Source organism: Carassius carassius, chromosome 3 (genome assembly GCF_963082965.1).
Source record: "Carassius carassius chromosome 3, fCarCar2.1, whole genome shotgun sequence".
In the NCBI taxonomy this organism is placed as follows: domain Eukaryota; kingdom Metazoa; phylum Chordata; class Actinopteri; order Cypriniformes; family Cyprinidae; genus Carassius; species Carassius carassius.
Window position 1 is genome coordinate 36,297,659 of NC_081757.1, and position 25,004 is coordinate 36,322,662.

Sequence of the window (25,004 nt, forward strand, 5' to 3'; positions counted from 1 at the left end):
CGCTCCACTGTTTACCGACTGAGACTATCACAGGATTGCGCTCACGCTCCGTTCGTCTCTGACGCAGCTGACGTGTGATCTATAGGACTCGTGGCCAGTAATGCTAACGTGAAGTAGTTTTACTTTTCTGTAGTTTGTCAATGGCTCTCTGCATCTTACCGACGGAGTTACCGGAGCCGTCGACAGCTGTATTTATTGCATGGACGGAGAAGAAATGTAAGTGTCTAAATCATACGCACAGCATTAACAACGATCTTGAAATAAGAGCGCGAGATTTATCTGATAATCAGATGCATGAAAGTAGTGTTTGTTTAATTAGCAAACAGACATCTGGCACATTTTCTCTCAGAATCATTCGCTGATGGAGAGGAAAAGTTAAATAGAGATGAAGACGTTTTCACACTGAAAGAGAAGCGATCTCGCGCTCATAGACCTGCCAGGCTATATCTGCAGCTAAACTGAATAAAAGCAGAATGAACTGATGAAACTAAAAAAAACCCTCAAAAAATTTATGAATGATGCAGTGCTAATTGACATTTATTACAGTACAGAAACTATAAAGTATATTTTCTACCTTATTCTGTTTTGAAAATGTAAATAATTGCTAATTAAATGTAGCCTAGTATATAAAACAATCATAAAATTGCCATTAGGAAAAAAATATCGATTACAAATGATTGATTATTGTCCAGCAGTGTATTTGATTTATTACAGCTAATTAAAAGTAATTAAAAAAGAACATAATTCCTTGTAAAAAAAATAAAATAATTATTATTATTATTATTATTATTATATAGGATACATACATAAAATGATTGTATTTGACATTTCTGTCACTTCTGAAATTATGGCTACGCCCCTGGTGTGACAAAATGTTAGCTTATACATAATAGTTTTTAAGCTCTTTTTTAAAAACTTGGCTTACATACATTTTTACGTATGCCATGTCGCATCATAAACTAGCATTTAACAGTGGACAAAAGTTTTTTTTTTTCTAACCTATGGTTCTCTAACCATAAATGCTACTGTAATTTGCCCCCTGACTAAGCATTTAAAGAATTTAGTAGAAGTATTTAAATAATCCCATGAATGCACTTAAAGTCGTTCAAAAATCGTTCTTGAATCGAATCGAAAACCTATGAATCGTAATCGAATCGAATCGCTGCCTTGCCAAAGATTCACAGCCCTAGCAATGACCTATTTTTGATTAATTCATTCAAAATTTGGCAAATTCCATTCCATTCCTCGTTAAACTGTAAAATCCGTTTTTTATGACTGGATTCCGCAATTCCCTCCGCGTTTTCTGCATCGCGGAAATCATAGGGCCCTAGTTGTGGTATGCCAGCTCTATCTTGCAATGGACACACGCCACAACATTCTCTTTACGTTTGCACGCGCCCTCAAATCAAAACACTGCTGACTCCTTGCAGTATGCGATTTCGGACTCAGCGCTTGTGTCTCCTTCCGCTTTGTGGGTGACATAAACGCGTTGTGTCACATTGACAAAATCATTGCAAAGAACCTGACCTGAGATTTAAAATCAATTAAAAGAGGCTTTGAGGCAGAGGAATTTGCCTCGATAATTTTTTGTAATCGAGTTACTCGAGGAATCGTTTCAGCCCTAATTGATTTTGATGTTTTTTTTTGGTGGTAACTTACTGGAACCTGGTCAAAAGAGTCCACCAAGTAATACTGATAGGGATGTTTCCTTTAGGAAGGCAATGGAAGCATTGTGGCAATAAAGGGTGGAAACTAATTAAAATTTGTGGCGATGAGTTGTTTGGTGCTGATGTATTGACTGATCATGGGTGGGGGGGTGATTCCCATCTCACTCATCAACTTCATCTCCAACCAGTCACAAGCCTATGTTTAGTTCCCCTTGCCCTGCCAACTTAACCACCCCATCCCACACACACTGATACACTATAACCTATGACATATCCTTAACCTTCACAAACCTCACACACATGCACTCTCGTTTCTCAACTCCCCTTCTCCACAGCTGGGGCTTAGCACTCAATAATGATCCATGCTGGACATCCAACACCTTTGCCCAATGTTCATTCCTCCTTTTCTTTCACACTCAGTCACTCACCTGCTATGACCTATTTCCTGTCGGATTCATGTTCCTGCCCCAGCTGAGCCCCAACACTCGATGAGTAGTCTGTTTGTCTCCGCTCTGCTAAAGAGATTGAAAGACTTTCTGGCTTGTGATGACTTGTACTTTTCAGACTCTTTGGCCTTTCATCAAGGTGTGTGTTAAAGTGGAGGCTAACACCTTGTCCTAACCAGGCACGTCATGATAAAGCAACAAGCTAAAGGTTCCATCTTTTTGCCGTCAATCTGATATTGACCTAAAAGGAAAGGAAAGGACGTGACAAGTGGCCAAGTATGGTATCCCATACTTAGAATTTGTGCTCTGCATTTAACCCATGCAAGTGCACACACACACACCGTAAACACACCCAGAGCAGTGGGCAGCCAATGCTGTGGTGGCCGAGGAGCAGTTGTGGGTTTGGTGCCCTGCTCAGGGGTCTCATCTCGCTCGTGGTATTGAGGGTGGAGAGAGCACTGGATATTCACTTCCCCCACCTACAATCCCTGCTGGAACTGAGACACGAACCCGCAAACCTTTGGGTTACATGTCAGACTCTTTATCTATTATGCCACAACTGCGACAAGCCATGCAAAATGATATGTCTACTTCCTTACTACATAATATGCAAAAAGTAGTATGACAGGTAAGTCCAAATAAGCATTATTCATAAAGAAAATTGCAACAAAAAAAAAATACCCAGATGACCTACTAGTTCTGCCAAGATTCTGAAGCGAGTATCCAGTGGAAACTTTGGACACTTATCTCATGGCTGTGGGCAAGGAATTGTAATTGTTAAATGGTGAGGAACAACATTCTCTGTACTACTACTTTTGGATGCAGCTTATGACAGTATCCATAGTTGCATAGGGTCTTGCAAAAGAGTGCATCATGGCCACAAAGAGGTTATTTGTAAGCACCTATTTGAAACATCAAATTACAAAAAGGGACTTCAGAGATGCATTCAAGGCAAGGCCACAGATCCACAAGTCCACATTAATTTTAGCATTTGAGCCGGATTATGTTTCAGATCAACATAGCTGTAAATCTAAGTTTTGATTAGCTCTGCATTTGTCACTTTGTAGCATTCCTTCAGTGAGGAAACGTGATGCCGGAAACCTGCACCTGGTTTGGATAGGGTGTACCACACTGCTCCTGCTGCTGATGGCTGCAGTGTGTTTGTCTGTTATGGGGTGGCAATTAAGCAGTCTCCAGCTGAGCAGCTCTGTGCAATTGGTTTTTAAGATTGCAAGCAGAAGATCTTGAGCCTGACTGCAGGCTATTATTAGAGATCAGCAGAGGACAACGTGCAGCACCCACACACACACAACCCTTATGTTCTTATTGCTGTCCCCTTCCACAGCTGTAGTAGGAGGTTGACTATACTGCCATTTGCCTCACAGTTTGAGCCCCATATGGACTCCTCAGCAATTAATAGAGGCGCAGACCCCTATTAAACCAGAGAGCGGTGTGGAGGCAGGTGTAACTCGAAGGGATCTCTGACCGCTCTGGATGCTCTTTCAGGTGACACTGCACTCTACAGAGATGGTGTGTACTGGATCATGGGCCGCACATCAGTGGACATCATCAAGAGCGGAGGATACAAGATCAGTGCGCTAGATGTGGAGAGACATCTGCTTGCCCACCCAGATATCACAGGTACACAAGCACTCACACACATACACATGTACATATGGACATGGGAATAAATATGCACAGTTTCCTCTTTTTTTTTAGATGTGGCTGTGATTGGTGCTCCAGACCCAACCTGGGGTCAGAAGGTCACGGCAGTTGTGCAGCTGAAAAAGGGGAAGACTTTGACTCTTTCACAGCTAAAGGCCTGGGCTAGGTAACTCATATCCTCACTGAACCAGACTTTAGTTTCAAATAAGTTTGGTCCACACTGCAGTTTATTCAGCTCACTAAGGGGCTGTTCACACAAAACAAATTCTTGGATTTATAAATGTCAAACATGCTGAGAAAAAGTAAAAAATTAGATGCATAAAACTTATCTTACCTTATATATATTAATACCATGACCATCTTGATCCTGACAAAACTAACTAGGGCTGGACGATACAACGATAACAATAATTATCACATAATATTTCTCCCTTAATAGAGCGATAACATATTCTATTAATGTTTGTTGTAATGTTTATGCACTAAAAGAGGAACGAAACAATGTTAAAGCAATAAAACAGCACAGACAATATATATTTCAATATTAATATTTCACCGGAAATACAATATGGAATTTTATTATATTATTAATGTAGAGTAATGGTTATTATTAAACTATAGAATTTGTGCATTGGTATTTATATTACATGTTTACATTTAGACATTACATTTAGAATTTACCTTATAAATATGAGGTTGTTCCAGTTTTTACAAGATGTTACTGTTTTTGTTAATGAACATACATTTACATTATGCCATCAGTAGTTTAAAACCTGTGAAACTGTCTGGTTCCAACTTTCACTTGGGAGAAAAAATCTGCCTTTAAACTTGAAAGAAAATCGTGATAACTGGATATCAACTGTTTTGGCCATACTCTCCAGTCCTAGTGCTAGCCATTGTGAAATTACCATTTATCACGAGTGCATTTGATGCTGTGGCACCAAATCATTTTTTTTTTTTTTTGTAATCTCACAGAACAGCTCACAAAAGCTCAGATTAGTTTACATTGTACATCATTCTCCTACAGCTCCCCTAGAGGTCTGAATGTAATATGACAGGACCAGAATTTTCTAGTGTCAATCAGCATCTAGCAAGACACACTTCAACTTACTGAAAAAAATAAAAGTAAATAAATAATCCGGCAGGTGATGAAATGTTGCTGAAATGCACCAGCAGTCTTGTTACAAGTAGTTTATTGTGGAGCACAGCGGTGTGTTTGGAGGTGTTTTTTGGGCTTGCGTCAGCGTACGTGTAGCATGTTGAGTCAGACGTCGAGTTGGAATCCCTCGGGACATGCGTTAGACTCGAGAGACCTCTGTATAAATAACAAAAGACACAAGTAGATACACTCATGGACAAGAACTCATTTAGGAGCATGCTGCAAGAACAGATGTGTTTTTGGTGGGAGAAGGGGCGGAGAAAGAAACTGATGATGGTGAGGAGAAAGAAACCGCGTCTAACATGCTCTGTTTAATCAGTGCCTGTTTATTTTATCCCTCATACTGTCTCACTTTCTTTAAATGTCACTTTTGTAGCCCAAATGTACCATTTTGCCTGAACGTCAGTTCTGTCAGAAGACACATGTCCCTTTACAGGAAGTAGCTCAGGGCTTTTTTTTTCTCTATGTGTGTGTGAGCTCCATATGGTGTGGGGGTGTTGGAAGCAGTGCTGTGCCCTGCTGGTACGATGCTGCGTGTGTTTTTTGCGGTGGCCCTTCTGACCTGTCCCAGCCCCTCTAGCACAGCCCAGCAAAGAGTAACATGCGCAGGGAAAGATGCTCACTCCCCAGCGCTGTAACTCCAGCTGTCATCCTGCATAATCGTCACTCTGTATATGTCATTAGGCATAGAAAGACAGGAGCTGATGAGCTGAAAGTTACACAAACAATGCACACAGACACACATGCAAAGAGAATGCGGCTACAGTGAAGAGTGGAATATTCTGGAGTGTGAAGTGCATTCAAAATCATAAACCACTGCAGGGAAGAGTAAAAAGAGAGGGAGTGAAAAGAGGAGACATTAACAGAGAGACACCTTGCTGGAAGGGACTTATATAGAAGAAAACAGAATAAAAAAAATATTTTCATACACACACACAAAAACGTAAGATGATAAAGACGGCTCCAGGCTTGCACTGTAGACAACCGCAAGAGTCAGGCAAGAACGCAAAACATTTAATTAGCTCAACACTCCAATCTGCCTTTAAGTATTTGTCTTTATTTCATGCTGATTTCATTGTTTGGGGAATTAATCGAATTCCATGTATCTGGCAGCGTTTTATACAACAAAAGTTCCAGCATAGATGATGACTGCTGTCTGTGTTAAAAATATGGAAGAGGTTTTTTGTCATTTATGTATTTACAGGTGCATCTCAATAAATTAGAATGTCATGGAAAAGTTCATTTATTTCAGTAATTTAAGTCAAATTGTGAAACTCGTGTATTAAATAAATTCAATGCACACAGACTGAAGTAGTTTAAGTCTTTGGTTCTTTTAATTGTAATGTTTTTGGCTCACATTTAACAAAAACCCACCAATTCACTATCTCAACAAATTAGAATACTTCATAAGACCAAGGGGCTCCTTTTGCTTTAATTACTGCCTCAATTCGTCTGAAAAAAGGACTTTGGACCAATGGCAACAGTCCAGTTCTTCTTCTCCTTAGCCCAGGTAAGACGCCACCAGAGTGGCTTAACAAGAGGAATACGACAACTGTAGACAAATTCCTTGACACGTCTGTGTGTGGTGGCTCTTGATGCCTTGACCCCAGCCTCAGTGCATTCCTTGTGAAGTTCACTCAAATTCTTGAATTTATTTTGCTTGACAATCCTCAAAAGGCAGCGGTTCTCTCAGTTGGTAGTGCATCTTTTTCTTCCACACATTTACAGTACAGACCAAAGGTTTGGACACACCTTCTCATTCAAAGAGTTTTCTTTATTTTCATGACTATGAAAATTGTAGAGTCACACTGAAGGCATCAAAACTATGAATTAACACATGTGGAATATACATAACGAAAAAGTGTGAAACAACTGAAAATGTCATATTCTAGGTTCTTCAAAGTAGCCACCTTTTGCTTTGATTACTGCTTTGCACACTCTTGGCATTCTCTTGATGAGTTTCAAGAGGTAGTCACCTGAAATGGTCTTCCAACAGTCTTGAAGGAGGTCCCCGAGAGATGCTTAGCACTTGTTGGCCCTTTTGCCTTCTGTCTGCGGTCCAGCTCACCCCTAAACCATCTCGATTGGGTTCAGGTCCGGTGACTGTGGAGGCCAGGTCATCTGGCGCAGCACCCCATCACTCTCCTTCTTGGTCGAATAGCCCTTGATGCCTTCAGTGTGAATCTACAATTTTCATAGTCATGAAAATAAAGAAAACTCTTTGAATGAGAAGGTGTGTCCAAACTTTTGGTCTGTACTGTACTTTCACTCAACTCTCTGTCTTCCCCATGATTGTGTAGCCTAGTGAACCAAACTGAAAGACCATTTTGAAGGCTCAGGACACCTTTGCAGGTGTTTTTAGTTGATTAGCTGTTTGGCATGTCACCATATTCTAATTTGTTGAGATAGTAAATTGGTGGGTTTTTGTTAAATGTGAGCCAAAATCATCACAATTAAAAGAACCAAAGACTTAAACTACTTCAGTCTGTGTGCATTGAATTTATTTAATACACAAGTTTCACAATTTGACTTGAATTACTGAAATAAATTATTTTTTTCCATGACATTCTAATTTATTGAGATGCACCTGTATGTGTGTATTTCACTTGACGTTTCACATCTTCACATTAATGTCTTTGCCTGAAGACATTTTCACCACATGTTCCATAAAAAACAACATGCAGCATTAAATTCTTAAAGATTTAATGCTGCATTTATTCATTTATTTATTTTTTATTTTTTTAAAGAATTTCTTTCTTTCCACTTCCAGAGTTGAATTTTATGAAGGTATTTTTTTTTTCTCCATTTTTTCTGCAACAAAATGTACAGAACCTAAGATTTCTTTCTTTGGTCCTGAAAAAAAGCTACATAAGTACATTTGTACAAATGCTTCTAGGTGCAAAAGCTTGATTTCATGTTTTGTTATTACACGATGCAAGTAAATGTTGGTTCTAGGCAAGTATTAGAGAAAATGCTTTGTTCATGATCAAGCTCATCGATCACCAATAAATTAATTAAAACATTACCTTTGTGATAAATCTTGGTTTCTGATGGAATTGAAAATCTTCTTGTGTTACTCCTATACAACACTCTACACTTTTGATTATTGTCTTAGCTAGCAGTCTTAATTTTGACAGCAAATTTGTAGTTTAAGTTAGTCTTTTTAGCATTTTTTGTCATGTTAATTGCTTTAGTTTTAGTTGACTGAAGTTTACGGTAGATTAATATGAATAAAATCTAATGGTTTTTCCGAATTTCTCCAGAATTTCTATTATATATATATAACTATATTCTTGGATAAATGGTAATATAAATGATTAAGGTTTGAATGTGCAATATAGATTTAGATTTAATTGTTATGACATATAACATTTTATCTTAAAATTCAATAAAACCACTTCTCATAATGAAACAAGCATATTATCTAGATTAATCCTTATTAAATCTGCTACAGTGATTCAGTCAAGTGAGCGATTCTCTTTTTTGATGTTTGATTAACGTTAAGGACACCGGCAGTAGCAGGTATATTAGGCTGCTGTAACTTTAAGACCGAATGCAAGGATCCACCATACTAATACACATTCAGTATTTTCCAACTGTTTATGTTCCCAGCCAACACCAAAACTGACATTTTGTCATAGTTTTGTCATTCAAAACTGGATTACATTTAGTTACGGTCTCATTTTCGATGATGAAAAAATGTTGCTGACAAAAAGCTATTATGAAAATGACGTGTCAGCTAAACTAACACTGTTAGGATGTATATGACCATCTGCCATGAGCTTATCCAGGATCTCATTGGGGAGCATCTAACAAATAACAATCTTAAGTTGATCTTCTCTTTTGGTTCCTTCTTTCAGAGAGCACATGGCTCCATACACTATTCCCACAGGGCTGATCCTGGTGGAAGTTATGCCCAGAAACCAGATGGGCAAGGTGAATAAGAAGGACCTTCTTCGCCAGTTTTTCCCTACTCGCGTCGATTGAACCATGTCTTATCAAAGATTAGTCTTCAGAGATGGGAGTTTTGCTGACTGGATCCCATCTTTGAAAGAAAGGAGATTGTGATGTCTTCTCACTGAGCAGTAGATGGCAGCCTGAGTGATGAGACGTGTCCACAATGCAAAGCACTGTATAGTTCTTAATATACTTGATTTTTGTGGTGCTTTGTTTAGCAGATAATAGATGGAATAAAAGAGGTGTGTTTTTAATGTAATCTAAAATTTAAAATAAGACAATGGTAATAATATGACTTGATTAAACTGAAGAAAATTCGACAATGTACACATTTTAAAACACTGAAGATGTTGAGGCAGCAGCATGTCTATTTAAAACTAATTACATATTTTTGTAATGTAATTTTGAAATAAATGTATTTTGATCAGTGATGTTCTCTAGTGTTTGTGTGCATGTGCGTGTGTGTGTGTGTGTGTGTGTGTGTGTGTGTGTGTGCAGCTGTGTGTACACAGGTGTGCGGTCAGGCCCAAAGGCAGTGTGGGCTTGTGGAGAAGGAAGTGATTACAGCACAGATGGGTCCTCTCTTCTGTCGTCCACTCTATTTCACTGATAGTGCATCTACAGATAAGGCCATTGTATCGGTCCGTGAGAGAACAAGTGTAGTTGTACGAATCTCTGTTAGAAATCCCTTACTCTCTTGTCCTAGGAATCTCAGGTAAGTCTATAGGTGTGCATTTCAGCGCTCTATACCATTGGTTGAACAAGCAGCTCAAATGCAATATTAAAATTTTACAGGGAAATCTACATAATAATGGCTTACGTGAAGTTACTTAAAATATTACCTTTGCTTTTCTCCAAAACTCGGTTTAATTTGTTCTATATCATCAGACGTGATGTTTTGGTGCCTTGGACATCCAATTGGAAATGGTTGCTCATCTGTTCTGATCTGTTCGGGTAACAAGAGTGAGAAACGATGCTGAATGAAAATAAAATCCAACTAAGCATATCGTCACAGATAATTAGGAAAAGCAAAATAAACGAGGGGTTTCAGCTTCCCATATTTTTTGTTGCTGACGTTAAAGGATGTGCGTTCAAACAAACTCTACAATATTTTGGTATTTATATACACTTTAGCGTACTTATTATGGGAATGCATGATGTTAATATTTATACATTTCAGGGGTTGATTAAGGGTGCTTTGGTTTACTTTAGTGCAATTTCTGCACTATTGAACCACTACCATGACTCACTGTGCAGCTTTCCCAGAGTGTGTCTCCTTCTAAGTGTTTGTGACTTTGGAAGTTATTGTGTATAAATTAACTTACAGTGCAGCAGTTGCCCTATAATAAATCACCACAATTACTCAGAGTGTCAGCAGCACTGAGCCAGAGAGCTGACAACGCGACTCGAGCCATCCAGAGAGAAAGACGGACAGAGGCACTGACGGACAGACTCTCACAGACTGGGCTCACCAGCACAGGGTGGGGATTTGAGAAGATACGGAGGTAAAATAGATGTTGAATGAACAGAGGAAACCAAGCGGGGAAAAAGAGAGAAGGAAAGAGCACCCGCTCCATCCCTCCTCCGCCTGCAGCCACCAGGGAGCTGATTAAGAGAGCAGCTCATATCGATCTCTGGCCTGGCTGAGAAGGATGGATGTGCTGGGTGGGTTGCAGTGGCACCGGTGGATGGGCTGTGAGACATGCTGACAGGAGACTATAAAGGTGGCACAGCAAAGAGAAGAAAAGACGAACAATTGGATGTGGTGTCAACACTGATGAGAGCAGGGCTGTGAAGATTGTTTTTTGTTTTGTTTTTTGCGTGGGGGGGTTGATCCCCAAGGCTCTAGAATGATAAAATGTCTGCAGCTCCAGTCAGACATACTAGAATGCACAAACACGCGCGCGCACACACACACACTTGCAAACACCCCGACTTGCATGGATGTCCACTCAAGCGTGTTGTAGTGGGCTGTCTGCAGATGGATGCTTATTGGGCCCCTGGGCCTTGTGGGGGCCACAAGAGACAAGTCAAGAGAAACATTCGACTGGACTCTGCTTTGTTACTACTGCGGTTATTTTATCACCAGCTTTCACACACAACGAGCAAAGAAATAAACAGTCAAGTACCACAACCATGAGGCAAATAACCGAGATTTACTTTGAAATTCAGAAAATGCTTGTAAATTTCACTAATAATTACAAAGTAACTGCAAGTCACACATTGAATTAATCATGAAATTTAGAAGAAAGACTAAAATAGCCTTGATTCATTTACTATTTCAATTTGTACAGTGTATATATACTAAACAGTTTTAATACTGCAAAAGGAAACATTTTTCTAGAAAGCTTTCTAACAATAGCAGCAAACGTTATTTTACAGATCGGTATAGATGCACGTAAACAGAAGTCACGTAAAAGCTGAGGAGGAAACCATAAAATGGTAGATCTCTCAAGGGCTTCTTGTTTGTATCAGAATCGAATGAAAAAAGCATATTTACTGTCATTATTTATCATTCCTATGGATTTATATATAATTGGTTTTGCTTTCAACTTGGATAGAATGGCAAAACACTATTTATATCAAGACAGGTGAGACTAAGCTCAACATATTGTGCCTCAAAAATTATTTGTAGAAGTTCCTTTAAAACCATTAACTATTAAATGTCCAATTAACTTTTCTGGACAAAGAGCTGTGGTATGCTGTTGATGTACTCCGTACACTGAACAAGTCTTGATGAACCAAAACCTGACCAGTGTTGGATCATTTTTAATTTTATTTTATTACACAGTTATTGTAATTACTACAATAAATAGTATGTACATGCTGAACAAGATTTGGTAAAATGTTATTTGGTTACACTTTCTTATAAGGTGTTCTTGCTACAGTGTAATTATACATTTAAGTACTGAGTAATATGAATTAACTACATGTACTTACTGTTCTTAGGATTAGGATCAGGATTTGGCTTATACATTATTTATTGTTATTATAATAGTAAGTACATGAAACGTGTAACAAGGACACCAGAAAATATCCAGGATTTTAAAATACTGTAACTACCACATTATGAGATCAAAACAAATTAAATAAAACAAGCACAATTACCTATTTATACGGAGCCCCGCACATGACATGCAAAAAAATAAAAATGAACTGTGCACGATTTACTAATTCGTTCCCTCAATGTACTAAAACGTGCACACTATTACTATTGCATTCCCTCGATTTACTATTGCGTTGCCTCGATTTGCTAAATCATGCGCACAATTTAGCAAATCGAGGGAACAAATTAGTAAATCGTGCGCACAATTTATAAATCAAGTGAACGAAATAGTAAATCAAGGAAACGCAATAGTAATTGTGTGCGCGTTTTAGTACATCGAGGGAATGAATTAGTAAATCGTGAACACGATTTAGCCTAGGCTACTATTTTTTTCCTGCATGTCCTGTGCAGGGCTCCGTATATTTACAATAAGATCTATAATATGCATTTTAAAAAAAAGATATACAGAGAATTTTAAAGAAACTAGATTGACATAACTCTGTCCGAAGCATTTAAGCAATTGTTAATTTGGTTTTATTAATGATCTGACACTCCAGCTCAACATTTTTGAATACCGCAAGATGAACCCTGAATTATCATGTCCCAGCACTCATAATTTGGTGTGCTCAACAATAGATATGGACAAGGTCATGAGAGAATAAGTAACAGGCAGGCTGGCTAAAGATCTATCATCCTGGACAACTATGGGCACCGTGGAGCGTGCCAGCTGACAGGATCATTAATAAAAACCACTGGGATTGTGATCGATCGCTTTGATGGATGATCAGACTCACAGATACTATGAAACACCTGGCCGTCACTCAAGGCAAGCTGCCAATCCAATGTCTCTTACTAAGAAACAATCAGAGATACTGTATTAACAAAGAGCTGTAAATACAGACAAGAAAAGAAAAACACGTGTACGATAAGCATGTTAATCTCTGTTAAAGAAAAACTGATCCAATCTGTAACCCTATCCCTAACTAGATGATGGTTAACCCAAATCCTAAACCTAAACTCTATTCCACGACCAACAAGCAAGTTAATCACAGACTGTGACTTACTTGCCAAAATCACCAACGATGGTCTTGCATCAGTTTCGATGTTAATTTTAAGGATGTTGTAGACACTATAACTCATGGCTTAAAAGTTTGAAATTGCTGGTTCAAGCCTTTAGCTGTCATTGACCCCTTGAACAAGGTAACTCCAGGATACTTTGAAATGCTTTGTATATATCTGCACTTTGCATTAAATGTTAGTGAAGACTGTTGACTGTTATGTGTGTGCCTGTAAGATTATCAGATGCGCAGGAGATCTGGAGGTAGATGCTGGTGTCAGCAGAAGTCTCTTATTCCCGCTCTGTAATGGGACACATTCATTATCGACCAGTTGCCCTGCTCAACAACCTGTGCTGGTAATATTTATCTCCTTCATCTCTCTTACACACTTTCTGTCCTCCCTTACTCAGCATTTTACACCAGTTCTTCCTCTTTTGTGTCCATAAGTAGTAAGTGGTAAAGGGGAGTCCCTGTCAGATGATGTGTTGTATTGATATCAGTACATCGACCTCTGTTCTTTTCTGTCTAGATATGAATTGATTTTGTGAGGGGCTCTCTGACCTGAGGATCTGAATTCTCTTGGGTCTTACAGGAAAGGCCGGAGTCAGATACCATTTCAAACAATGGGTCTGTTCCAAAAAACTTGTGAAAAGTTAAGTGTTTCGTCCATGTCTGAACCAAACTAAACTCTACTAAAAGCGTTTGTCCTCATTAAAGGCAGGGTAAGCAATTTCTGGTTGCCAGTGTTGGCATTTTAAATCACCAAAACAAACACGCCCCCTGCCCCAAAAGGTTCTCACCTCTGTTTTGATAGCTCCGCCCCACACATAAGCAACCCAGGCAACGATTAGTTCTGTGAAACAAAGCAAAACCAATGTTACACCATGTCTACAACGGACTATAAAACTCATTATAATCAATGATGCTGACTACAGTATACCATATATATATATATATATATATATATATATATATATATATATACATACATATCTATGGTCTACACTGGATGCGGCGCTGTATGACCCTTTCTGCTGATTGGCTACACGTTTTTGTTATTCGACCCATTTCAGTTTTCCAAAGCGTTTTTGACAAATCGCTTAACCTTCCTTTAAAAGTGAAATGTTATCTGACAAACAAACAAGAACAAATCACCAACAATGTGGGGTGAGATTTTGGACCAATAGGGACATCATACCAGTCCAGAACAAAATGTCTGGTTCACATGCTAATTTATTATTCAGTCCCAGAATAACCTCACAGAGTAAAACATTAATGCAATGTTTCAAAACACTATGCCAAGCTAACAAATGATGGAAGTGGGATAATGCTCACTTTTTCTTAAACTTAAGGTGTGCTCACTGACACCAATTAAAGGGATGGAACCTAATAGGAACTGCAGGATCCAACTTTCACTGGCTATATTTACATGAAACCAAATACCTAGTTTAGAATCAGACTGGTGGCTTATTCGGTCTGAAAAGTCCAGTGTTAGGGAAAGTTATTTTTTAAAAGTAATGCATTACAATATTGCATTACCCCCTAAAAAGTAACTAATTATACTTTTTATGGAAAGTAATGTGTTACGTTCTTTTTTAATTTGGACAGGGCTTGCTTGTTTGTTCTTAATATGAATTTTTTTTTTTTTTTACAAATGTAAAAGCCTGTTCACAACAAAAGTGAAATGAATAATCCTCAAACTGAAGGAAATGTTAATCCATGTCTATTGCATGAAGAATATGATGCAGGAGTAGAAAGTTCAACACTACTGCAATACAGCAATAATGAAAATGGAACATAAATGTGTCATTTTTGCTTAGTATGGTTAGACTAGATCATCGAAGGTCAGCATCAAAGACATTGGTTAATAAAATGGGATTAAATAAATGACGTGTGAGAAGGTGGGATCAACAGAGAATGGCCAAAGTACTGCAAATACATGTGCATAGACTGTATGAGGACTGAGAACAACAATAGGAAACCTAAACTGCAAAAGGAAGCATTTTTCTAGAAAGCTTTCTAATAATAGCAGCAAACATTATTTTACAGAACGTATAGATGCACGTAAACAGAAGTCACGTAAAAGCTGAGGAGGAAACCATAAAATGGTAGATCTCTCAAGGGATTCTTGTTTGTATCAGAATCAAATGGGGGGAAAACATATTTACTGTCATTATATCTTATGTAATTTAGAAATCCCAATCAGGACGTATCTGGGAAATCAAGAATGTAAGGTCATTTTAGTCATGTAACTAAATTCGTGACAGCTAATACTGTTGATTTTTTGTACAGAACAGAATAGACAATTGCAAATGCGAATTGCATACTGCATACTGTAGTTCATGATATATAACTTTCAGAATCTGTAATCAGATTGGATTCATTTGTATTGATTCATTTTAACATATTTTCTGCATTCATTGCACCACATTTTGTCATTGCACATTTACATAATGTTGAGCTCAACTGATCAATGTTGATCTGGCCTGACACCGCCTGGCTCAGACACTGCTATCAAGTTAAAATCAAAAAAGAGAAAGGGGTGGGCCGGGGAGGAAAAATTGATAAGAAGAAGCCAGCATTCTAATGCCTCGTTAATGGGCCGGAGTATTAATTATTCAGCTGAGGCCATTTTATCTGCTCGTTAAAGTGGCAGCTGGGAGGAGAAATATGCAGCATTGTACAACATGTCTAGGGTCATTACCAAACCTCTCTTCTCCTGTCTCTCTCTTTCTCACATACGCACACACACATTGTGCACCAAGATGGCCTTATCTACTGAACCTCTTTACCGAGAGAACGTGCGAGTGAGAGTGTGAGGCGAATAAAAAATACCAATGCTATCCAGATGCAGATCAGGCTATCACTGCACCTCTCCCATCCAATCCATCAAGCTCCAGTCTGTCTTGAAAGCACGCAGGGGGAATTCAGATTCCTCCAGCTGGCCCACCGTGGCTCTGCATCGGCGGCATGAGCTCGGTGGAGGTGCGTGACACGATTCCTAATGACACTGCAGCAGGACTCTAGATCTCATTTGATTTATTTCTCCATCCATTACCACCACAACAACACACACACATCATCTTCCACCATCACTGTCATTATGACATCACAAAGTCAAATGTGCATGCAGTGGGCTTTGCTCTTGTAGGATGGCGGTGTCAGGGAACATCTGTCAGACGCTGCCTTTGCCACATGGTATTAAAGTCAGGCTGGCCGACCCGTAGGCCCGTGCCTGCAGGGTACAATGGTATCTGTAGGTCCGCCTTCTTCTTTCTCTGGTTGGGCTGATGTGAAATTGGCTTGGAGCTCTGGGGACGGATGGGGGAGTTTTGGAGGCAAAGGCTTCAAAGGGCTTGACAGAGTGTACCGGTCTGGATTCTGTCAGCTCTAGAGACCCATAACACCAGTTCTGTTTGACCTGTTTAATCTCGCACATTTAGACTGTTTAAACTGTTTCAGTTCAGTTGAGATGCTGTCTATCTTACCATACAGGACAGATATCAATCAGGATGCTTTTGTCAGTTCAGTCACAGATAGCCTCTTCTCTGTGTGTGAGTGTGTGTGCACCTGGTATACCAAATGTCCCCACAAGGATAGGATTTTGGCCCACATGAGGAAAGCATTTTATAAACCATATAGGATTAAGTTTTTTGAAAGTTTTTTTTGTGAGGGGTTGGTTTAGGGTTGGGGTTAGGTGATAGAAATTACAGTTTGTAAAGTAAAAAAAAAAACACTGACAGACTATGGACTGTCCCCATAAAACATAAAAACGTGTGTGTGTGTGAGTGTGTGTGTTTCCTTGTATAAATGGTTTATGAGGACCCACGTGTTTATGATGACATGGGTCTTACGAAGTGAACATGATTTATACATATACAAAACCGGTAGCATAAGTACCTAACATTTTTTTAAATGTGTATCTTGACACCAGTAACTTGTAACTTGTGCAGCACTGAATGGCTTTTGATGGGACTGTGGTGCAGTAGTTCAGGGTCGTCAAGGTCCATTGAGCTGTGGTTCTCATGTGGATGACACAAGTCCCAGTTCCAGTGATTTTGCTGTTGAGCTCCATAATAACTGTCCAGTAAAATTAAATGAAGTAACATGCTTAAGGTTGATATTTGTTTCAAGTTGCATGCACAGTGTTGAATGCATTTTTTCTCTACTTCTAACCTGTCCTTCCACATATCTCCTACTCTCTCTATATGTACCCTCTGTTCTCTGTTCCCTCCCTCTCCTTATTTGCCCTTGTCTTCCTCACAGGCTGAGGTATTTATCATCTTTATTCGAGGAGTTTGAGAGTTGCGGGTCGGCTGCGGTGTTGGGCTGATGAATGGGGCAGTCAGTGATGTGCAGCCACCTCAGGGGGCCAAACGAGACAGCTATTTAGTGACTGAACAAGACACATCGCTTTTCTTTTATTGTTTTCAAACTGCACAGAGGGAGATAAAACTCAGTCTGGGCAATAGGAACAGAAAAAAGGGAATATCTTGCAGGCAGACCCAGACATAGAAAATAGCATCTGGATCCTCACTGTGAATACATACATACAGAGAGGCTGGAATATCTTGATTCAGCTGTCCATTCTGTGAAAGAGTGCACTAGCTAAAAATTCAGTCGCCAGCAGTGTCCATTCATATGCAGGACATTTTTCCTCAAAATCATACACTGTACATCTTTTAAAAAATAATAATAATCAAAAAAAAAAAGTCAGATTCTTTTTACAATATGCATTTCTTTAAGCAGAGCGTGCAGTGATGTGTATTGTGATGGGATATTAGCATGTCCATTTCTAAGTGCTTTACCCAGCAGGAGTCAGTCACACTGTAGTTCATGTGCCAAAGGGCTGTGGACATGTGGAATGGAATATCCATGTTCCGCTTGCTGCATACTACAGTATGTACTGTATGAAAAATAGTATGTGAAGAAATGTGAAACTAGACTGCTAAACTTGGTCAGATCACATTCATGCTACAATATTACAATAATTGCATCAGTGCAATCAATGGCAAGAATGTTAATACACTCTCAGACAATAAATAAATAAAAATAAAAGTATGAAAGCTGTCTTTGTACTTAAAATCTTTGTACTTAAAAGGTCCATACTGGTACCATAAAGGTACACAATAGTACTTAAAGAGCACTTTTTTTGTTGTTGTTTTTTTTCTGAGGATACAGGAGCCATGGACTGTCACATAACTAAGTATTTTAAGATAATAAAAAAATACACACATCACCTTAAATTTACATTTAATCATTTAGCAGATGCTTTTATCCAAAGCGGCTTACAAATGAGGACAATGGAAGCAAACAAAATCAACAAAAGAGTAATTTATTGTCTTTTTTTTTTTTTTTGCCTTTTGGTTAATTGTATAATAAATACAAAGAAAACAGAGAATAGAGAAGATAGTGTTAGTTGGTTTATATATATATATATAAAGAAATCATGCAGTAAATGAATAGAATGCAATACATGTAATTAAATTATATTCAATTTTAAAATGCCCAGAATTGTAAATAGTCATTCAGCGATTTATTTAGCCATGTATTCCTGTGTCTTTGGAAGGCTTTTGTCTTTAAACACATTAAAATGCACAAGTTGACACCATTTCGTATTTACATGTAAATGAATGCAGGGATTCCCAAACTTTTGTGATTCTTTATTTTCTTTGATGTTATTGTAATTTATTAGAAGTACCCCCTGAGATGTGAAGGAGTTAATAATTAAGTCAATAAATGTAACTCATTTGCATGTTCACAGTTCTCTGATGTTGATTAATAGTCACATGACATGCAGGTAAACAAATAAAATCATATTTTTTTCTTGCAAGTGTTTTTATGTTTATTTTATTTTCAAGGTTTAATTAATTATTAGCTTTTCTTTAACTTACAAAATCCTGACAAAATTCTGAATCCTGGGAAATCCTGACAAAATGTAGTTTAATGCATTTCATGTTGTTGATTACAAAGAATGGGACATCTTTTCTTTCTCTTCATATTAATTTGATACGAGATATCTCAAATTAATAAATTGATAAATTCAAATAAATCAATAAAATCATAATAGATTGTTACTAACTACAATTTTCATCATGTAATTTGTACTCGGTAACAGACTTCTAGTTGTAAGTAAAAGCCAGCCAGCATAGTGTCAGTTTATGGCAAACATATTCAAATATTGCATCATTGCATTTATTCATAGTAATAATATTAGCTATTACTGCTTATTTCCAAAGCAGTATTTATCTTATCTATAGCAAACGTCCAGCAGAGGTAGTCAGAACAAACGTGGGCAGAAGAATGTTCTTAGAGAAGAGGAGAATGAGTAAAATTGAGAAGCACAGATTTTCCAGAAAATAGAAAGGCTTTGAAAAATGGGCTGAAACATGTTTTGATGTAGTTGTGGTGGTAGAGAAAGAGAAAAGGAGGGAGACAGAGATGAGGTTAGAGAGGGGAGGGTAAGGGCACCGAGAGACGAGTGTAGGGGACGACAGGAAAAAGACGGAGGCTGCCCATGTCCTCGCCTCTCCTTCCATACAGACGAGCATATGTGGGCTGACAAGCTGACATTGCCAGCGGAGTGTGTGGCACCAGGCAGGCATTAGTGTATGTGTGTGTGTGTGTGTGCTGACATCCAGCAAACAGACAGCTGATAGCACAGATTAGCTTCAACCTTACTGGTAACTGTCAACCACCACCATTCCAGCACCACTTACACACACATCTCACCACTCTGACCCCTGACACACACACACACACACACACACACACACATACATACACACTGCTGCAACACCTCACATAAAGTAGGAGTAAGACCCTATGAATATGTATGAAAAATGTCTGGTATATTTTGTGGATGTGGCTGCACTATGGTGCAGTCAATAAAAATAAAGAAGTAGAGAATAATCTTTTGTTAATGAGAAGGCTCTGAGGTTGAGTCATTTTTGGTGTATTATAGATAAAAAAGAGTGTACATTTGTTAAAAGTGAACATTAGACAACTGATTAAGATATTAAAGATTAACCATTTTTAAATCATTTTCAACATACATTCAGAAACATTTCAACTTCCAAAATGGAGTGTTTGGGAAATGTTTCGTTGGGAAACAAAAATGTTAAGAAGAGATCCACTGAACTGGTTCCTTTCCCTCAGTTAAATTCATCAGCGTCACGCGAGCACGTGAGTTGATTCAGTCCAGTATCTGAAACATTAAAAACGATTTTTAATATTATTCTTACATTTACTTTATAAATATATTCAGATTTTAATGCAAAAACATATGTCTTGTAGAGTATATATAGCCTCAACTTGTCCCATACCATACCTGCCTGGAAGATTCTAGTAACCCTGAAGACCTTGACCAGCTGCTTCAGATGAGTTTAATTGGAGCTCAAATTTGAAAGACACTGGCCCTTTTAGAGCAGAACTGGACATCCCTGCTTTAAATTATTTTATATAATTGTACTGCGCTTGCTAAGGCCAGAGTACCATGGATACCTTCTCATAGAATGAACGTCGTCGTGATATAGACTTCATACAGTATTGTAATTTGATATTTATGTGTTAATGTTCAGTCGTTTTATTTTTATGTGTGTAAACACCAGCTGACATTTTCTGCTCTGACAGCGGCAGTAGGAGGCATTCTGAGGAGAAAGGAAGACGGGGTGTCATCGATTGAGCTACAGACCGAGCCCTATTATCCCGGTCCGGTCCGCGGTTCACCGGCGCAGTCGAGCAAGACGCTCCGCGTGTCATCCACGCGCGCGCTTTAATTGGCAAAGCGTGCCAGCGCGGCTACCGTCTCCTCTAATTCAACCCATGTCCTTTCTTTCACCCTCAAGCACTCTGTCTGTGCACATTTGGGTTGGTTTATTTGAAATCAGTGTATTTTTTGGCAGGGTACGCGGACGGCTGGGTAATCTGACCTTCCTGTCCAGAGCAGCACAGGAGAGGCAGTATCACGACTGTGCTCGGGGAGCTCATTAAACAGGAAAAGGCGGCAAATCTGTCAAGTAATTCTTTTGTAAAATTCCTAAATTCACTAAATGGAAAAGGAGAAGATGCTATGTGCTCTTGTGTGTGTGTGTGTGTGTGTGTGTGTGTGTGTGTGTGTGTGTCGCTCTGAATGTGTGATGAGTCATGTTGTTTTGTAGTTAACACCCAAAGCCCCACAGCCAAAACGAGCGTTTGCACACACATCACTGCACTGCTACAGAGAAAATATGAAAGAGAGAAAGACGTGGGCAAAAGGGAATAGAGAGTTGCTAGAAAGGTCTTGTGAATAGCTAATAAATCACACGCAGCAGATACGTCTGATGAATGATTGACACTTCAGGGAGCGCGCGATACGGTCCTTATTTTGTCAGATTCAAATGAATTCTTAAAATAAATCTCCAGCTCTGTAGGTTTGTGAGGAATAGTTTGTTTCATAAACACAAAAACAGAGAGAGAAATGTGGAACTATTGAGTCAAGTAGAATATTGCTGCTAGGCCTATTTGTGCAGCCGCTTATGACCTCATGATGACCATCCTGGTGTGATTTTTATTTAATTATTTGCATCAGTAAAAAGCTGTTTTCAGTTTAGACAACAAGACTTATTTAGCTCAAGCAGCTCACTCAGTGCCTAATTTTATAGGCTAAAATATATTAAATGAATAATAATTGCACACACAAAAATATATATATAAATATAAATATATATTTATGTTATGTTGGGACATTGTGCTAAGGTCAACTGATGATCTTAAACTTTTAATGAATACCCTCCTGAGTACCGGCTATGGAGCGATTAAAGCATGTTTATTAGGAATTTGGGGAAATAAGATTTAAATATTGCTATGAAATATTACATATTATTTTTAAAATCTTGCATCATTAATATGCAAAATAGATTCAGTTTATAGATTAATTGTTTATAATGGGAAATCCCATTTATGGCCATTTTACACACATTTTGGCTAAAGACAAATGGTATATCAAATCATTTTGTTATCTTTCATAACATAGTTGAGAATCATATTTATATACATTTTGCTATAAAGAAAAAATAAAAATAGCTGTTTTTGCTTTTTCATGTATATTTGTGTTTTTATAAAAAAAAAAAAAAAAAAAAACAGGACTTTTTAAAGAATGTTTCATTACATATGAATTATATATATATATATATATATATATATATATATATATATATATACTCTGAACAATGTAATGACGTGCATAATAAGAAAAGAAAAAAACTAAATTCACAAAACTTTTTTTTTCCTGGTAGTTATTCTAAGCAATATTTATTGAGATTTAATTCCTGAAATGTATAATATTCCTGGGTTAGATAATCGGTAAGAAAGGTTTCTGTAAACAAAAATATTTTATTTAAAAATAAATATTTATAAAACATTTAAGATTGCATGTGATGGAAGAAGACTGAACACGGCGTTATAATCAAACTTTGATTTGTGAGGAGTGCTTTATAAACTGGTTGATGTTTGCTTGGGGATATTTTGTAGCTATTAGAAAATTGTAGAATATTTAACAAATGCATTTCATAAAGTTTAAAAGTGTCATTATAAATCTTGAAACATGCTTTAGAATTTCATTAAACTCAATTAAACAGTTTATATAGCTCATCCGTAAGGTTTGAATGGAATATATTGAGTGCACTAATGGTAATGGAGAACAGAGACAGGGAGGAACAGAGCTGCCAGTGAGTCAGACAGTACAACACTGCCACCTGCTGGCCACGGAATATAGCCATTTATTATATATCGACAGTATATATAAAGTATATGTCTCTATCTATCTGTACACACATAAACCTATGTAGCTCAGGTTAAAATAATTATTAGAACTGTTACTTTAGAGCTAAAATGAAATAATTTAATTATTAAATATCTCAGTAAATAATATAGTGTTAGTTAAGGTAAAGTGGGCCACTTTTTATTAAACTTGTGATTTGGTTTTCTTTTCTTTTCCTTTCTTTTCTTTTACATATGTTTATATATATGTATGTTTAGCTAGTGAGACATGTATGATTTATAAAAAAAGAAAAAGAAAATACTTATTTATTTTTTAACAAACCCAAAAACATATAGCCAAGGCTATGAAAAAGTGTATGTGTATATATATATATATATATATATATATATACATTTATATATTTATAAATCATAAAAATACAAAAAGCATACTCTGCTTCTGTTTTGCTCCTTTCATCCTTTTTATCCCCGGATTTAACTCCATGCCTTGCCTTCCTTTCTGCTCTTTCTTTTATTCATTTTTTTATTTTTTATTTTTTTGCCATCTCTACACCTGAAGAGGGCGCCATTACAAGCAGTATGAGAAGGAAACTGCTTTTAGATGCTTTACAGATAATGAAGTGTAAACTGTAGGCATATGCAAACAATTTAATAACTATTTCACAGAAAAGGGATTTCGATCTTATATGTGCCTAAGATGTTGGCTTTCATAAATTAAGAACGTCACTGACGTTTTGACACATTTCTAAATATATTCAGCATTACAAATTCATTAGCATCTGCGGGCAGTCCATAGAGAGGAAAAAATGATTTATAAGAAAAGCTGCCGTGTCCAAGAAATGTGTGGAACCAATCTTTAGAAGAGACAAAAAGAGTGTGGGAACCAGTCTTTAGATACAGATGAGTCAGCAATGGGCAGCAGAGACGTCTCTCTCTCTCTCTCTCTCTCTCTGAAGTGAAGGGTGTGTTTGTGTGGATGAAGGAACAGAGCGGCTCCTGCCAGCTGCTGCCCAGTGTGACAGAGACAGGTGCTGTACAGTCATCCCTCAACACACACACACACACACACACCTACACACACAATTTTGCTCACGTAGTTGACAAACCCCCCATTTCTAGCATACTACAACCTTTATCAGTTTTCTTTCAGTTGTCTTATTCCTTATATGCAGTAACCAAATGTTGCTATTAACTCATTTTTATTTACCTGCTTAATATGACTTCTTGGACTTAATCTGACATAACCCTCACATGGATGCTCTATTCACAGCTTTTATTAGGGTATTTTTTTTTTTACAGGAGTCTTCATCGCATATAAGTGTTAAAATGATAAAAATACACCGGTGCAGGATTTGCTTTAAAACAATTGCTGGTAAATTTTGAAGATAATTACAAATAAATGCCAATTAGCACACTGTGCTACAAAAATACAGTTTATTTGACTTCTTAAAATTGCTGATTGTACTTTTACCTGCCCTGTTTATAATTCTGCATACGTCATTTGTATTTCTCTAAATAAACTCATACATACATATCTGCTATACACTCTGACCACTAGGACACTAACCATGCATTCATGAAGAACTTGGAAAAAGTCACACTCACCCCCATATTTCAATTTCAAGCAAACAGCGAGCCAAGAAAAACAGAGAGGGGCCAGAGGTCTAGAGCCTGAGTGTCCAATCAAAACAGGAACAGATTTACCCCATCTTACAGCATCAGAGACCTCTTAGCACCAGTGACACGCATGTAAGATGAGCAGGACAACCATCTAACTACAATCTACAATTCCTATTCAATTACACTTTTCCCATTCCTGTTTTACCAGTGCCGTGCTTTAATATACATAATGATCCAGCCACTGACAATACCATATCATGCAATTATCAGTCTTGCCTGGGCAATTATATAAATAGTATTAACATAACAATCAATTTAAAGGGACAGAAGAACAAATAAATCCCTGAAGTCTTTGTTCTTTGTTTCAAAGGAGTTTCTTCTTTCTGTTGACCACAAAATAAGATATTTTGAAGGAAGTTGTAAACTAAACAGTTGATGGTGCCACTGACTGCCCCAAAAAAAAAAAAAAAAAAAGAAAGAAAAAAGTATGGGAGTCAGTGGCTAACTGTTTGGTTGCCAAAATTATTTAAAATATTTTATTTTGTGTTCAACAGAAGAAATGAAACTCATACAGGTTTAGAACAGCTTGAGTAAATGCTTTCACTTGTGTAAAAAAAAATAATAATA

At 37.7% G+C, this 25,004-nt stretch overlaps 1 protein-coding gene across 2 annotated transcripts in view; it reads left to right on the forward strand.

Moving 5' to 3' along the window:
* acsf3 (acyl-CoA synthetase family member 3) overlaps window positions 1-9,619 on the forward strand; it is a 46,943-nt gene extending 37,324 nt beyond the window's left edge. The window contains exons 8-11 of one of the 2 annotated variants that reach the window (XM_059537002.1): window positions 3,620-3,754; window positions 3,833-3,944; window positions 8,798-8,873; window positions 9,393-9,619. In XM_059537002.1, the coding sequence (XP_059392985.1) occupies window positions 3,620-3,754; window positions 3,833-3,944; window positions 8,798-8,873; window positions 9,393-9,455 (386 nt within the window). In that variant the 3' untranslated portion in view covers window positions 9,456-9,619. Of the gene's footprint in view, window positions 1-3,619; window positions 3,755-3,832; window positions 3,945-8,797; window positions 9,326-9,392 lie in introns of those variants that run through there. The other variant, XM_059537003.1, reaches the window with a different exon arrangement.
* The last annotated feature ends 15,385 nt before the right edge of the window (window positions 9,620-25,004 follow it).